The sequence below is a fragment of the Procambarus clarkii genome, chromosome 41 (genome assembly GCF_040958095.1).
Source record: "Procambarus clarkii isolate CNS0578487 chromosome 41, FALCON_Pclarkii_2.0, whole genome shotgun sequence".
Classification (NCBI taxonomy): domain Eukaryota; kingdom Metazoa; phylum Arthropoda; class Malacostraca; order Decapoda; family Cambaridae; genus Procambarus; species Procambarus clarkii.
The window spans coordinates 38,200,226-38,217,725 of NC_091190.1; the positions used below are offsets into that span (position 1 = coordinate 38,200,226).

Below are 17,500 nucleotides of genomic sequence, written 5' to 3' on the forward strand. Positions count from 1 at the left end.
TGTCTGCCTGTCTGTCTGCCTGTGTCTGTCTGTCTGTCCTCTGGCTGCCTGTGTCTGTCTGTCTGTCTGTCTGCCTGCCTGTGTCTGTCTGTCTGAGCTCCAGTCTGCCCTGGCCTTCTGCAGTTCTACGGCGGCAGGCTCCGATGGCAGTCATTGAGATGCCTCAACATCTCTCTCCGTGCTCGTCTCGGTATTTACTGAGTGTTTAATCGGGTCTGGGAGTCGTCGTCAATCCCTGAGGACTGGCTCAATACTGTTGTCCTTCCTGTTCGGATACCAAGGTCTCTCTGGTCTTCCCCTAAGGGCTTCCGCCCTATTGCCCTCACGATATGTGTATGCAAGCTCTTTGAACGTATGGTCAACGTTCTTGTGATGTGGTTCTTTGAGTACTATCACCTTCTTTCCTCTACTCAATTTGGTTTTTGCAAGTGTTGCAGCACAGCAGATGTCCTGGTGAACTTGGAGGTTCATATTCGTACTGCTTTTGCTGAGAAGACCTCTGTTGATGCTGTCCTTTTTGATCTGGAGAAGGCTTACGACACTACCTGGCGTTATATTCTGTCCCAACTTCATTCTTTTGGCCTTCGTGGGAATCTCCCTCTCTTCCTCCAAAGTTTCCTCTCTCGTCGTTCCTTTCGAGTGAGGCTCGGTATCGCGCTCTCTACCCCTTTTCGGCAATGAGGGTGTGCCCCAAGGTAGTGTTCTGAGCACTACTCTTTCTTGTTCTCAATGGTCTTCTTTCCTCACTTTCCTTCTGGTGTCTTCACCGCTCTCTATGTAGACGATCTTACCCTTTGCTGTCGGGGTGATGATTTGCCTCTCCTTCAATAACGGCTTCAACTTGAGATTGATGTCATGTTGTCTTGGGCCACCGATCATGGCTTAAAGTTCTCTGCTTCTAAGACTTGTGCTATGACTTGTACACGGAAGCGTGTCACTCTTCGTCCCTCTTTGTCTCTTTATGGACATCCCCTTAATGTACAAGCATTCCGCTAAGCTTCTGGGATTAGATCTTTGACACTAGTTTGTCTCAGTCGGCACGTATCTCTTACTTATGTGCTGAATGCTCTAAGGCCCTTTCCCTCTTTAAGGTTTTGTCCCATAATTCTTAGGGGGGTGCATAGGCATATGCTCCTCTTCACATTCCTTACTCTTCCTGTCTAAACTCGATTATGGTTGCCCTGCTTACTCGTCTGCTTCTCCTTTTACTCTGTGAAGATCTTGATGGTTTGCACCATACTATGTTGCGTCTCAGCTCTGGTGCCTTTCGTTCTACTCCCGCCCTCAGCTTGTATGTTGACACTGGATTCCTCTCTAGGACCGCCGTGATCACTACTGTCTTCGCTATCTGGCGCGATCCTTGCAACATCCCTCCTCTCGCCTCTGTCGTGCTTTGACGTTTACCCTTCCTCTTCACCACCTCCCTCTTTCTGTCCGGCTATCTCGCTTACTAGTCTCTTTCCACGAGTCTTTCTCGTATTTCTTCTCGTATTGTTCCTTCCTTGCCCCCTTGGAGGGTCCTCCTTTCCGAAATTTTGTACGTCCCTGACTCGCATTACTAATGCTTTTACTCCTCCTCTGGTTCTGAAACGCCTTTTTTTTTCTTTTTTTTTTTTTTTTTTTTTTACCACACGCTCCCACTCCGTTTCCATCTTCACTGATGGGTCTAAGTCCGCGGACGTTGGGGGCTACTCCGTTGTTTTTCCTGACTGCACTTATGTGTCGCTTTCCTTCGGAGACTACCATCTTCACAGCGGAGCTTTATGCTATTCTCCATTCTCTCCGTCTCCTGCTTTCTCGTTGTCAATCCTCCTTTGTGATTGTTGTTGACTATCGTAGTGTCCTCATTGCACTCGGGTCCTTAAATCCTGTCCATCTCTCTCTCCGTGTCGCGAGATTAAACATTGGCTGTTTCTTATCTCTAGTAAATTTAAATCCGTGGAGTTTTGCTGGATTCCCAGCCATGTTGGTGTTTCTTTAAATGAATGTGCAGATGCTGCCACTAGGGAGGCTATCCACTCCAGTTCCATTTCCTGTAAAGGTATTCCTTTTTCCGACTTTTATCCAGTTAGTCATTCCTCTATCCTTGCCCGTTGGCAGGGTTGTTGGTAACAAACTGTGTACTCTTAAGCGTTGTGTCCCCCAGTGGCCTTCCTCCTGCCACCGTAACCGGCTGTGGGAAACAGCTCCAGAGCGGTTGCGTCTTGGCCATACTCGCTTAACTCACGGTCACTTAATGGAGCGCCGCTCAGCTCCTTATTGTCCAAAATTGCGTTGTCCCTCTTACAGTCGTGCATATCCTTGTTGAATGTCCTGACATCCAGGACGAGCGTGTCTTGCTTTTCAACCGCCCATAACGGTCACCTGTAGAATTTTTGGTAATTGGGATACTTTTGATATCGTTCGTCTTATGCATTTCTGTTCTCGTATTGGCATCCTTAGTGATATTTAGCCATCTCTGATTATTCCACACATTTGATGGTGCTACATAGCCTTCCCGGTTTGGTGCCTTTTTTTTATAATAATTTTTGCCGAATTTAGGCTTTGCTGTGGGGAGTCACGCCAGGCTAATTGGACATTATATGCATGTACACCTCTAAAGAATTCTATTGCAAACACGATACCAAAACGAACGACGTAGCACGAGAATTAAGGGGAGAAAACTGAAACGAGTATACACATTTCGGTGTCGCCGAGCGCTCACCTGCACGCCTGGAGAGTGACCTCTAAGTTTACGGCACGCATGCTGGGATAGCGAAAGTGTTAACATTGTGCCTTTAGCTGAACACGTTTATGTTGGATAGAGAAGATAGATTGACTAATTAGCAGTTACCATGGAGGATGTTATTAGAAATAGTGAAACTCGAGCAAAACAAATCCCTAGGGTTGGACGAAGTGTTGGCCAGGGTGCTTATAGAATGCAAAGAGAAGCTTTGCGAGACGTTGTCTACCATATTTAATACGTCATTAGTCAGGCAGAAGGCCAAAGTCGTGGAAGGTTTCTGGTATGGTACCAATTTCCAAAAAAAGGAGATAGATAATTTGCCTCAAACTATCGGCCAATTATCTTAACATCTATTGTTGGAAAGTTACTTGAATCGATTATTGCAAATACCATTCGTGTTCATCTTAAAAACATAGATTAATAAATGATTCACTACATGGTTTTACTAATGGCCGCTAAAGTTTAACAAATTTGCCATTTTATTCCAGCCTAGTTGAGGCAGTTGATAGTGGTAAGGTTTGTGATGTTGTACACCTTAACTTTAGCAAAGCTTTTAATACAATGCCCCATGAAAGATTGCTTAAAAAGATAGACGTTCATGCTATTTGGGGGTGATATATTAAGTGGAATTAGGGCATGGCTATACCAAAGGAAACAGTATAAATGGGGTTAAGTAAGGGTGGGCAAATGTTATAAGTGGAGTGCCTCAAGGCTCTCTCCCAGGACCACTGTTATTCATAATATATGTAAATAATTGATTCAGGTTTGAGCAGCAATACAGTGGAACCTAATGACGAGTGCCTCAATTTACAAGCATTTTGAATAACGAGCGTGCCGATTGCTAACAACGTGTTTCGATTGGCGAGGACTCGTTTGATTAACGAGAATACCGCATAGTGCGTTCCCGCTGCTTCTCGCATATTCTCAGATGCCTCTGACGATGCAAATATATGATTTTTTTGTTTAAAGATGCTAATGATGCTGGCATGTAAAGGGTTGACTGCTGTGATGTTGAAAAGCATTGATTTTTCTGTAGTATAACCCCCTCCCCATCCGGCCCATTGGCGCCGTGAGGGGGGCTTAGTGGACGGATGCTGGAGTGTGATGCTCCGTGGGACAGTCCTCTGTCCTTTGGTGGCCTTGCACTTCTGCTGCTGTCTTCTCTACTTGTGCCGGATTGCTTTTCCTTTTCCTTTTGTTTCGTTTTTCTCCCCCCTCTTCTCCTATCTGCTTGTCTTTTCCTGCCGACCTTTTGCTTGTTTTGGTTATTCCTTTGGACTTCTTCTATTTTGACGCCCAGGTGCTTGAGGAGGCATACTCTTGCACCCGTAGAACTGTAGTACCCGACGTCTCGAGCGAGGGGAACCTTTTATTGTCAATCCCCCTTTCATAGCTGAACCCGATCTCGACGGACTGACGGTTCTTAAGGTGGCGTTTGTGGGGCGTATACTCACGACGCACCCCTAGGGGGCCCCGGCATGATCGGCAACAGCTTCCTGTTGGGTGTCCTGTCTCTAATTGTGGCTCCATGGTGGGTATGGGGGCACATTCGTGGATGAATTAATTTCTCTACGTCTATATGTCGTTGAATGTTACTGTTGTACCCTCTCAGGCTCGTGGGGTGGGCGACCAAGCCCCCGAGTCGGCCTGTATTTGAAGACCGGGCTCTGTAGCCCCCGCTGCATTGGGCCCCGACCTTGCTCTTCCTTTGACCGTCCTGAATTCTTCCTCCAGCTCCCCTCCCTCCTTTGTGGTTGGGTCGAGCCTCACGCCCCCAGTGGTGACCATTTCGTCCCCTGGTGCGGCTAAGTCTCTCGTGACTACTGCGCCTTTTGACCCCTCTCTCTGGGGGTTCTCAACGCCGTCGGCGCCACGGCCATACTCGATCGTTTCCTTCCTGTACTAATGCGTATCAGGCCTTATTTGGTCCTGCTTCGTGGGCCAAATACTTTGATCTCCTCCCTCTTGATTCTGCGCCGCCTGACGATTTCTCCCTCCATCGGCATCTCGTTGATTCCGTGGATGTGTCTGTTACTTTCAACCCCACTCGTCTCGGTACACGTGTCGTTGCTGCTCCTTCTCAAGCTGTAGCTTCCCGCTTAGCTGCCTTATACTGCCTTGGCGAGATCCCTGTTCGGGTCTCAAAGAACGTTTCAGTTGAAACGCCATTGTTAGCACAATTCTCCTCCCGCTTCATGTTGCGACCGGTGTTAGAGATCTGCGAGACTGCCACGACGATATTCGACATATCCTTGATGCCCAAGGCCATTCTGTCCTCCAGGTAGACTCGTTTACTCGTTCCCCTCGTGGTCGTCGCCGTCAACCCTTTGGGTTGTGAAGATCACCTTTGATGGTAGGACCCTTCCATCCTGTCATTCTTGCTGGTGCCAGGTGCTCTGTCCAGGAGTATATTCCTTCTCCTCGGCTTTGTAACAAGTGCTGGAGGTTTGGGCATGGTGCCCTCCGCTGCTCTGGGACTGTCTCTCTCTCCTTTGTGTGGGGGTGAAGGTTACTCTTAGTCGGAATGCACTTCTCCCCAAGCTCGCTACCTCACACTGCGGTGAGGCCCATCCTACCTTCTCCCGTTCCTGTATCCATTACAAACTTGAGGCAGCCGTCCTCAACCTGAAGCACCGGGAGCGTTTATCTTTTCCCAAGGCGAGGCGCCAGGTTCGCCAGCTCCCGCCTTGGGCTAACGTCTCTTATGCTCACGTGTTGCGCTCTTCCTCTCCTCGTCCTTCCCACCTTCCTCAGACTCACAACCGTTTCCGGGCCTTGGACCCTGATGCGCCCACTGCCCCCTCCTCTGTTACTTTGAGTTCTGTCCTGAAGGGTCCCCCTCCTGGTCCTCTGTCTGGGGTTCTCCTTTCTACCCGGTCTGTCATGTCTCCTGTGTCTTCCATGTCTTCCTCGTCTCCCTCCGATCCTCCTTCCCATCCTTCTCCTCCTTACCATCCTTCTCCTCCTTCCCATCCTTCTCCTCCATCTATTGACTCTCCCCACCGCCTGTCGGTGCAGGCGAATGTCCATCGCTCTCCTAACGGCCGTCGTGTGTTCTCTCGTTCAGCTTCTTCTGTTAAGACGCTGGATTCCTTTGCCCAGTACGTAGTTGCTGGGACACCGGTCTTTTTACGTCAGAAGCGTAAGCCTGGCTCCTCTCCTTCCTCCTCCCCGGCGGGTAAGAAGGCTTCGCTTTCTTCCTTGGCCCCTACTACTGGCTCTATTGCTCCTTCCCTTCCCATTTCAGTGGTTGCGTCCCGTGTTCCTGCAATGGAGGTTTCTTTGGCCACTGCTTCCCTCTCGGTTGCTGCCCTTGCTGAGGTGCGCTCCCCTCTTTCTATTCCCCCTCCCCTCTTTCTACTCCCCCTCTTCCTGCTGCTGTCCTTGCCTGCTCCTCTCCGTTGTCTCCTCCTCTTCCTCCTCCTCCGAACCCCGCCCGCCCACCTCTTGTCTGTTCTCCTGCTTCCTTCCCTCCGTCTTTGCTCAGTTTACCCATGCCCTCTAACCCTGACTTTGCTGACCCTGATATTCTTTAACGTGCTATGTTGCTCTTTCGCCTTTGTTTCTTCCTTGTTCTCTGTTGTTGTCCTTTCTCTTCTCGTCGATGTCCATTCTTGAATGGAACGTTCGAAGTTATTACGCCAATTTCCTCGAACTCCAACTTCTAATTTCGTGGTTTTCGCCCCTTTGTGTCATGTCTCCAGGAGCCGATGCTTGGTGCTCGTCCTGGTCGTTTTCGTGGCTATTCCTTTCTCTTCCCCCCCCCCCCCCCACCAAGCCGTTGCTGGGGCTCCTAATTCTTCTGCTCTCTTGGTTCGCGCTGATGTTCCCTTTGTCCCCTTACTTTTTCCTTCGCCTCTCCATTGTTCTGCTTCTCGTATCTTTGTGGGGAAATGGTACACAGTTTGTTCCATTTATCTTCCCCCGAGTGTCCCGCTTTCTCTTACTGATTTGAAACACCACCTGGACTCCTTGCTGGAGCCTGTGCTCCTGCTGGGTGATTTCAATTGTCATTCTCATTGGGGTGATGTTCTGACGAATACCCAAGGTCGCCTTCAGAGCCGTTTATCCTCTCTTCTTCCCTGTCTCTTCTGAATTATGGTGAGCCCACTCACTTGGACTCTCGGACTCGCACCCTTTCCTGTCTTGATCTTTCTCTCTGCTCTTCTTCTCTTTACTTAGATTTCACGTGGCAGGTTCTTGATGACCTCAATGGCAGTGACCATTTCCCCATCCTTGTTTCCTTTTTCTCTTTTCGCCCTTCACTCTCCTTCCCTAGGTGGCAGTTTGCTAAGACGGACTGGACCCTATTTACCCTCAGTGCTGCTCTCTCTGACCTCTCCCTTCTGCCTCTCCCTCGTGCTCTCCTCCTTTTCCTTACACTGTCCTAAACGCTACCCTCCGCTCTATTCCTCGCTCTTCCTCTCGGGGTCCACATAAGTGCGTTCCCTGGTGGAATGCGGATTGTGCTCGGGCTGTCCACTGTAAGCGTGCAGCCTGGAACAGGCACCGCCGTCGGCAGACGGCAGATTCTTTTCTTTTCTTTTGGAAAGCGAGTGCGGTGGCCCGTAGGGCCATCCGTACGGCTAAGCGTGAATGTTGAGCATCTTATGTCTTCAACAATTACTGTCCGAAACTCCTCTGCCACAGATCTGGAAGCGTATCCGCAAGATAGCGGGTAAGTTCGTTCCCGATGTTTCACCGGTCCTTCACCTCCATAGTACTCTTGTGGCGGACCCGTTGCAGGTCGCTTCCGAACTGGGTTCCCACTTTTCTTCTGTTAGCTCTGGTCTTCATCTTCCCCAATCTTTCCTTCTTCGTAAACCTGTTCTTGAATCTTGTCCTTTAGATTTCTGCACTCGTCTTCAGCTTCCCTATAATGATCCCTTCTCTCTCTCTGAACTTCGTTCTGCCCTGGCCCTCTGCGGTTCTACGCCGGCGGGCTCCGATGGTATTCATTATGAGATGCTTCGCCATCTCCCTCCATGCTCGTCTCAGTATTTACCTGAGTCTGTATAATCGGATCTGGGAGTCGTCGTCAGTCCCTGAGGACTGGCTCGATGCCGTTGTCCTCCATGTTCGCAAATTGGGGTCTCAGGGGTACTTCCCCTAAGGAATTTCCCCCTATTGCCCTCAACAAGTTATCTGCTAACTCTTTGAACGTATGGTTAACGTTCGTCTGATGTGGTTCCTGTAACACCATCACCTCCTCTCCCCTTCTCCAATTTGGTTTCCGCAAGTGCCGCAGCACGACAGATGTCCTGGTGAACTTGGAGGTCAATATTTGTACTGCTTTTTCTGCGAAGACCTCCGTTGTTGCCGTCCTTTTTGATCTAGAAAAGGCTTACGACACCTCTTGGCGATATCATGTTTTCTCAACTTAATTTTTTTGGCCTTCGTGGTCATCTCCCTCAATTTCTCCACAGCTTCCTCTCTAGTCGTTCCTTTCGTGTGCACCTTGGTACCGCTCTCTCTGCCTCTTTTCAGCAATACAAAGGTGTGCCCCAGGGTAGTGTTCTGAGCACTACTATTTTTCTGGTTGCCCTCAATGGTCTTCTTTCCTCTCTTCCTTCAGGTGTCTTCTCCGCTCTCTATGTCGATGATCTTACCCTTTGCTGTCAGGGTGATGATTCGCCTCTCCTTCAGTGCCGGCTTCAACTTGCAATTGATGCAGTGTCGTCTTGGGCCACCGATCATAGCTTCAAGTTCTCTACTTCTAAGACTTGTGCCATGACTTTTACGCGAAAACGGCTCGTTCTTCGTCCCTCTTTGTCACTTTATGGTCATCCCCTTGAGTACAAAGATTCCACGAAGCTTTTGGGGTTATTCCTTGACACTCGTTTGTCTTGGTCTCCCCATATCTCCGTGTTCAGTGCTCTAAGGCCCTTGCCCTCCTTCGGGTATTGTTCCATAATTCTTGGGGGGCAGATAGGCGCACTCTCCTTGCTTTACATTCCTCTCTCGTCCTGTCTAAGCTTGATTATGGTTGCCCTGCTTACTCGTCTGCTTCTCCTTTTACTCTTCGCCGTCTTGATGTTTTGCACCATACTGGGTTGCGCCTCGGTTCTGGTGCCTTTCGTTCAACTCCCATCCTTAGCTTATGTTGACACTGGCTTCCTGTCTCTCCAGGACCGCCGTGATCGCTACTGTCTTCGCTATCTTGCATGGTCCTTACAACATCCTCTGTCTCGCCTCTGTCGTGCTTTAACTTTTACCCCTCCTGCGGTTCCTGTTCCTCTCCACCACCTCCCTCTTTCTGTCCGGTTATCTCGCCTACTGGATTCTATTCCCGTTCGTATTTCTAATGTTTCTCCTCGTGCTGTTCCTTCTTTGCCCCGTGGAGAGTCCCTCTTCTACGGTTTTGTACATCTTTGACCCGCATCACTAAAGCTTTTACCCCTCCTACGGTTCTAAAACACCTTTTCCTTGAGCACTTTTCTTCTCGCTCCCGCTCCGTTTCTGTCTTCACCGATGGGTCTAAGTCTGCGTACAGTGTTGGCTACTCTGTTGTTTTTCCTGATCGCACTTATGTGTGTCGCTTACCTCCGGAGACTAGCATCTTTACAGCGGAGCTTTATGCTTTTCTCTATGCTCTTCGTCTCCTGCTTTCTCGTTGTCAGTCTTCCTTTGTAGTTGTTGTTGACTCTCGTAGTGCCCTCATAGCTTTCGAGTCCATTAATCCGGTTCATCCAGTAGTTGTCGAGATCCAGCATTGGCTGTTTCTTGTTCACAGTAAATTTAAGTCGGTCGAGTTTTGTTGGGTTCCCAGCCATATTGGTGTGTCTTTATATGAGCGTGCGGATGCTGCCACCAAGGAAGCTGTCCACTCCTTGTCCCATCTCTCATAAAGGTATTCCATATTCCGACTTTTATCCGGTTATCCATTCCTCCGTCCTTGCCCGTTGGCAGGCTTCTTGGTCGTCTGTTACTGGTAACAAACTACGTACTCTTAAGTGTTGTGTTTCCTCGTGGCCGTCCTCCTACCACCGTAACCGGCGATGGGAAACAGCTCTGGCGAGGTTACGTATTGGCCATACTCGCTTAACCCATGGTCACTTGATGGAGCGCCGCCCTACTCCTTATTGTCCTAGTTGCATTGTCCCTCTTACGGTCGTGCATGTCCTTCTTGAATGTCCTGACTTCCAGGACGAGCGTGCGTCTTGCTTTCCGACCGCCCTTCGCGGTCACCTGTCCCTCAATAGAATTCTAGGTGACTCGGATACTTTTGATATCGTTCGCCTTGTGCGTTTTTGTTCTCGTATTGGCATCCACGCATTTGATAGTGCTACATAGCCTTCCCGGTTTGGTGCCTTCTTTTGATAATTACTTACTTATGTCTGTAGTATAAAAGAGAAATATTAAAAAACGTTGAAAAAAGGTGAAAAGTCATAAGGGTTCGTTCAGTGTGTGCCAAGTAGACTGCTCAATTAATAATAGATAAATGAAAAAATAAAAAACAAATTGAACACATTTGAAACAAAGATTGACATAATGGAGCAGCCTACCTGACAAACACTGAACAAACTTTTTGCAATAAAAAATTTAAATATAAGTGAACAAAGTTGAAAAAAATAATAAATGTCATTAACGTCTGTTCAGTCTCAGGTAGACTGCTCCATGTTGAAAAAAAAATGAAAAAACGAAAAAAAATTAAACAAATTTGAAAAAGTAGAAATGTTATAAAGGTTCGTTGAGTGTGTGCCATTATTTAAAAAATCGAATATCATATTGATGTTTTTTCGGTAGTGGAACAGCTTATTTACCTCTCCAATATTTTATATGTGGAAATTCGTTTTGAAAGATGATTATTTCACAAGACGAGCTCGGTGCCGGAACGGATTAAATTCGTTAATTGAGGTTCTACTGTATTTGCAAGTTTACCGATGATACAAAAATTCGGTGGGAAATAAACATGGAAAAAGACTCAATCACTTAAAGACAATTTTAATAGGGTTTTGAGATGGTCAGAAGATTGGCAGATGCAGTTTAGTGCTGACAAATGTAAGGTTTTGAGGCTAGGTAATGATGATATTTAAAAGATCCGAGCTAGATGGTGTTCAGATTGGAAAGTCCTCGCTACGAAATTGATGTGGGAGTTATCATCAGTAAGAATTTAAAACCAAAAAAATCAATGCATAAATATAATTGCCAGAACTCCTTGGCAAACACTTCGTCTGGCCCTGGGGATTTGTTTGGCTTGAGTCTCTCTATTTGTTTAACATCTTGGTAATTGCTAAACTAGTCAACCTGTCCTCCTCCCCATCCCACATAGACTTGTTCAGCTAAAGGCATAATGTTCAATTCCTCTTTAGTAAATACAAAGATAAATATTTATTAAAAATACTGCTCATCTCTTCTTCATTGTCAGTTATCTGACCTGTCTCAGTTTTTAATTGACCTATCCTTTCCTTAATATGTTAGATATAACTGAAAAAAACTTTCGGATTTGTCTTGCTTGTCCTGCTATTAGAACTTCATGGTTTCTTTTTGACCTCCTTATCTCTCTTTTTAACATTTCTAATCAGTTAGACGAATTGTTGTTCTAAACTGGCTTCCTCATTCTTAATCCATATGTTCCAAGCTCTTTCCACTTACAAGTTTCTTCAGATACTTAACCAATTTGGGTCATTATTGTTCGATCAATTAAATTTGTATTGTGTATTATACAATACAAATTCCTGAGCTTTGCTTAAAATGTTTTTAGATAAGTCATATTATGAATCCACATCGAAATCCCTTTTTACAACAACCATCACTGGGTTCACGTCCAGCTCCAAGACTGGCTCCCACCCCCCAATGCCCAGGACTTTCCAATCTATTTCACTCCCCAAAATTATTAGGCAATTAAAAAAAGGTTTTTCGAAAATGTCACTTTTTAACGTAATTTTTTCCTACAAATCTATTCCATTCTATGCTAAATATTTCTTTTTTATCACTGTTCCCTAGCTCACTTCCTATTTCAAAGTCATTAATTTGCGATTCCCTGTTAGTTAACACTAAGTCTAAAATATTATTTTCACGTGTTGATTCTTTAATGTGTTGCTTAATGAAGTAATTGTCAATTAATTCAAGAAAATTTTCTTTTTATTCCCTGTTCTGTTTAGCCAGTTTATTCCATTAAAATTAATGTCTGCTATGACACCAATATTGTTTGATCTAGATGCTCTAGATATTTCATTCCATAGGTCCTTTGGTGGCCTGTATATAGCTCCTATTATAAGATTGTTAACTCTTTCGTTTAATTCTAGCCAAATGGTTTGTGTGTAGCTCAGTTTTGATTCCCTCATTGAGACTACATTTCAAATTTTCCCTAACATAAATGCTACTTCACTTCCTCGTCATATATATCTGTCTGTGTGAAATAGTTTAAATCAATTTATTTGATATTCAGCTAATAGTTCTGTTTTCTACATTGATCCTTGTTTTGGTAAGTGCAATAATATATATTGTTTGTGCAGATATTTCCAACTCACTTTCTTGGAATATCTTGGGTATATAATTTTTCAGGAACATGTTTCCTTTCCCTTCTCATTTCCTCTGATTTTATTCCTTGGTTTTTATGTACCATTTCAGTAGCGTTTCAGTCCCTAACACTTTGTAGAAAAAGGAGTTTGCCTCCATTTCTATTCCTATTTAGACGTTTTGCTTCATCGAGGTTTTTCACCTTTTCTCTGTATTCCTTTGAAAAGTCTTACCCTATTGACCAAAGTGTGTCAACCTCATCACACTCAAATTTGCTTGTAATTTCAAGCATTTCCGTCATTTTTTTCCCTCCTGTGTATGTCACCCTTAGGAGGGGTTCTTATCTTTCTCATATTTTCCTATCCACCTAAAATCACTGACATTTCTCTTTGAATTGAGGCCTTCTCCTAAACCTACTATTTTCTCTGATTTTTATCTCTCCAGCTGCTCTGTCCACTCTAGATGATATTTTCTTGTCTAAACACCCAAAATTATTCTGGACTTTCTTCTATCTGCAGGGTTTTGTAGTAGTTTACTGTTAAACTAGTTCTTTTCTAATTGTTTGCCAAACTTCTGCTTGGTCATTTCAGGTTTTGACTTCCAGAAACACTTTTGTGATCCCCCCCCCCCCCTCTCTCTCTCTCTCTCTCTTCTCTCTCTTTCTCTCTCTCTCTCTCTCTCTCTCCTACTTTTCTTTTTTACGACTTGCGCATATGTATCCTTAATTTCCTCCTTGTACGGTGTGTACAATATTGTGACAAAGCATGCAAGGATGTGGGAATTGGGTGTAGTAGGGAGGCATAGGTCCGGTCATTCTCGGGTATCGGAGGGTTGGGGGCGTGTTAGGGTAGGGTGTGGTTGGGAAGGGAGGCGGAGTTGGGTAGTGCGGTCAAGATCCTTCCAGTCAATGTTTGATTGTTTCGTTTCTATTGGCATGAAATTTGTGTTTTATGGTCCTGCTGCTCCTGCCTCATCATGAATCGTTCTATGTAAACATTACAGTAATTCTCTAACCTCCTCAATAAATGTTTTTACTTCAATATATATTCAACTGCATGTACATTGTTAAATTCTACCAGAACGGGTAGATTAGTAGTATTCTGAGTATTTGGTCCAATACAATATGATAACGCAACTTTTGTCATCGCCCGGTAAGCATTCAAACATCTGAGATATCTCCCAGCTCTAGTCTTTAATATTGTACCCTCTTGTGTTTTGAAATGGACTCATTCCTCGATTAGTCCCTGTATGACTATTGTTCTTTTCTTCTGTAGATCTTTGTCATCATCTCTTTCATCACTCTGCTTCAGTGTCCCCTTGATGTATTGTGCCCACAGCTTTCTCTTTCTCTTTTCTAATTACTATATTGGTTCCTTCATTTTCACATATTCAAGAGGTGCTTTGTAATCCAATTTGTCCTTTAGCTGTTGCAGTCTTTCCATCCCTCCCCAGCTTACTCGGTACCTCAGTTATTGACCCTACATGTGTCGGTCATTGTAAGACTACCTTAAGCAGAAAGTAGAGGCGTGTGTGTGTACTCACCTAATTGTGCTTGCGGGGGTTGAGCTCTGGCTCTTTGGTCCTGCCTTTCAACGGTCAATCAACTAATGTACAGGTTCCTGAGCTTACTGGGCTCTATCATATCCACATTTAAAGCTGTGTATGGAGTCATCCTCCACCACATCACTCCTTAATGCATTCCATTTGTCTACTACTGACACTGAAAAAATTCTTTCTAACGTCTCTATGGCTCATTTGAGCGCACGATTTCCACCTGTCCCCCCCTAGTGCGTTTGCCCCTTGTGTTAAAAAGTGTCTTTATCTACCTTATCAATTCCTGTGAGAATCTTGTATGTGGTGATCATGTCCCCTCTAACTCTTCTGTCTCTCAGTGACGTGAGGTTTTATTCCCTTAGTCTCTCCTCGTAGCTCATACCCCTCAGTTCGGGTATTAGTTTGGTGGCAAACCTTTGAACCTTTTCCAGTTTAGCCTTATGCTTGACTAGATATGGACTCCGTGTTGGGGCCGCATACTCCAGGATTGGTCTGACATATGTGATATAATGTTCTGAAAGATTCCTTACACAAGTTTCTAAAGGCCGTTCTAAACGCGTTCTAGCTCGCGTTCATATGCCAATCTAGCATATGCCGCTGATGTTATCCCCTTGATATGAGCTTCAGGGGATAGGTCTGGCGTGATATTAAACCCCAGGTCTCTCTCGCTCTCTGACTCTTGAAGTATTTCATTCCCCAAATGATACCTTGTATCTGGTCACCTGCTCCCTTCACCTATCTTCATTACATTACATTTGCTTGGGTTAAACTCAAACAACCATTTGTTCGACCATTCCTGCAGCTTGTCCAGGGCTTCTTGAAGCCTCAAGCTGTCCTCCTCTGTGTTAATATTTCTCATAATTTTGGCGTCGTCAGCAAACATTGAGAGAAATAAGTCTATACCCTCCGGGAGAGTATGGAGTGTGTGTACGACCGTGCGTCACTGAAGTAAGTCATTGCAAGACTACCTTAAGCAGAAAGTAGGTTGTATATGTGAATGTGTATTGTGTATGTAAGTAACTAAAAACGACCCGGACTACAATAGTGCGTCGGGAAAACAAAAACGCAAGGTTGTATTCCTGGTTTCCACTATTGATAACTACATGAGAAACTGTATCACCAGTCTCACCAGGTAAGATAAGACAATACGAGACACCATTAGAAGCAGGACAGAGCATCAGTAACGGTGTTGCGGATATTGCAGGATGATGGGCAGCAGACACGGGCCAGGAGCTGTAGCAGCCACCAAGCTAGTCCTTGAGAGACACAGATTGTACACCTTGGCAAGTGATACTCTGGAGAATATGGAGGAGGCGCTCATGCCCAGACCCTTCAACCTCTGGCACGTCGCTACCCTCATCGTGTTCCGTAGGTGTTCCATACTCCTTTTCTTCTCCCATTGTTCTTATTCTCCTCCTGTTCTCCTTATTCCTGTTTTTTTCGCATCCTCCTGTTCTCCTATTTCTCATACTCTCCTCCTCCTTGCTCTTGTTCACATCTCATTGCCTCGGTTCCGTTGTCCTGATCCTCTTCTCAATTCCCTGACTCCGGCTTTCCTCCATTTCCTCGCGTTCTCCTCCCCCTAGCTCGCGTTCTCCTCCCCCTAGCTCGCGTTCTCCTCCCCCTAGCTCGCGTCTCCTCCCCCCTAGCTCGCGTTCTCTCCCCCCTAGCTCGCGTTCTCCTCCCCCCTAGCTCGCGTTCTCCTCCCCCCTAGCTCGCGTTCTCCTCCCCCCTAGCTCGCGTTCTCCTCCCCCCTAGCTCGCGTTCTCCTCCCCCCTAGCTCGCGTTCTCCTCCCCCCTAGCTCGCGTTCTCCTCCCCCCTAGCTCGCGTTCTCCTCCCCCCTAGCTCGCGTTCTCCTCCCCCCTAGCTCGCGTTCTCCTCCCCCCTAGCTCGCGTTCTCCTCCCCCCTAGCTCGCGTTCTCCTCCCCCCTAGCTCGCGTTCTCCTCCCCCCTAGCTCGCGTTCTCCTCCCCCCTAGCTATTATATATATATAATATATATATTTATATATATATTATATTTTATATATATTATATATTTATATATATATTATATATTTATATATATTATATATTTGTGTATACTGGCAGCAGGTTTTCTTTCAAACATGTTTCATTGAATATGACCGCATATTCTGTTTATTATTTTCTGGTTTAGGGCTTCTGTCCCTCTATTTCTTAGCATCAGGGCTTAATTGAAATAGGAGTTCTCCAAAACTCATTTTCGTACTTTTAAGGTGAAGAAAAGAAGTGATTTACTATAGAGTGTATTACACTTATTTGTATAATTTGCACGACGTTTCGAACTCCATGGTTCATTCTCAAGTGAACAGATCTTACAATACTAGTTGATTTTATACCCGCATTAGGTCAGGTGATAATACAATGAAGGTGAAAACATGGGGGGATACAAAAGGGATAAACATAGGGGCTGCAGAAGGCTTATTGGCCCATACGAGGCATCTCCTATCCAAACACAAAGATTAATCCAGTGTAATTGGCCTGTTATGTTGGACATTGTCTTCTGTGTTGGCATCGATATGTTCTTGTCTTGTCCTTACTCTCATGGTGGGTAGAGTAAATAGTTCCGTGATTTGGGTGTTCATGGTAGGTCGCTCTATTCTTATGTGAATTGCCTCAAGAATATGTAATCTTCTTGAATCTTGGGTTTTGTCTATTATGCAAGTATTCTTGTTCAACATTTCTCTTGTTAGAGTAATGTCATGGGCTTGTCTCATGTGATTCCTAGGGGCACCAGATTGAAGATGGCATGTCAAACGCCTCGTCAGCTTGGTCGACGTCATACCTATGTACTTACATTGAAGGTTACATCCTTCGTGGGGGCAAGTGTACATGTATACAACGCTTGACTGCTGTAGAGGGTTCTCCGTCGGCTTCGGGCTGTTTTTGATAAGGAGTTCGGAAGTCTTCTTGGTTTTGTAGAATATTATCAGGTTTATGTTTTGGTTAGGAGTAGTGCTTTTACTCCTTTACGGATTATTTCTTTCATTATTCTTTCCTCTTTTATATGTTCACTGTGCATGGTTGATTTGTAATACAATTTTATTGGGGGTGTTGTGGTTTCTGTTCTAGGTTCTGAATTATACCAACGGTCCAAGTGTCTTCTTATAGCAGCGTTTATTTCCGCGTTGCTATATCCGTTGTTCACCAATACCTGAGTTACTCTTTCAAACTCTCTACTCACGTTGCTCCATTCAGAGCAGTGGGTAAGCGCTCGACGAATATAAGCATTGAGAACACTGGCTTTGTATCTTTGGGGGCACTCACTTCTACCGTTCAGGCATAATCCTATGTTGGTGGGCTTGGTATATACGTTGGTGCTTAAAGAGGTTCCTGTTTTTGTTATTAGTACATCCAAGAATGGCAGACTGTTATTTTCACTATTTTCATGTGTAAATCGGAGTACTGACTCTATCTCTAGGTGTCTTTTTAGGTCAATTAGTTCATCTGAGTCTTTTACTATTACGAATATGTCATCTACATAACGTCTACTGAAAGACGTAACAATAAGAAAAGCCGACAAAACAGCAGCATATGTATTGATTCCTACCCATGAATACATGAACAAAATTAGCGACATCCTAAGTGACGACTCCAAATTTCAACGAATCACGAGGAACCCCGTAGAAGACCTTAAGCGGAAAGTAAACAAAACAATTACAGCAATCAACGCAAAGAAAGGTAGTGTGCATTTCAATAAACTTCAAGGCGACTATGGCTTAGGTTATGCCTACGGCA

General features: G+C 45.3%; 1 protein-coding gene across 1 annotated transcript in view; it reads left to right on the forward strand.

Moving 5' to 3' along the window:
• The window catches only part of LOC138373315 (F-box DNA helicase 1-like), a 39,493-nt gene that overhangs the window by 8,238 nt on the left and 13,755 nt on the right, over positions 1 to 17,500 (forward strand). Inside the window, exon 3 of the mRNA XM_069339504.1 lies at positions 14,946 to 15,109. Within this exon, the coding sequence (XP_069195605.1) occupies positions 14,946 to 15,109 (164 nt within the window). The remainder of the gene's footprint in view (positions 1 to 14,945; positions 15,110 to 17,500) is intronic.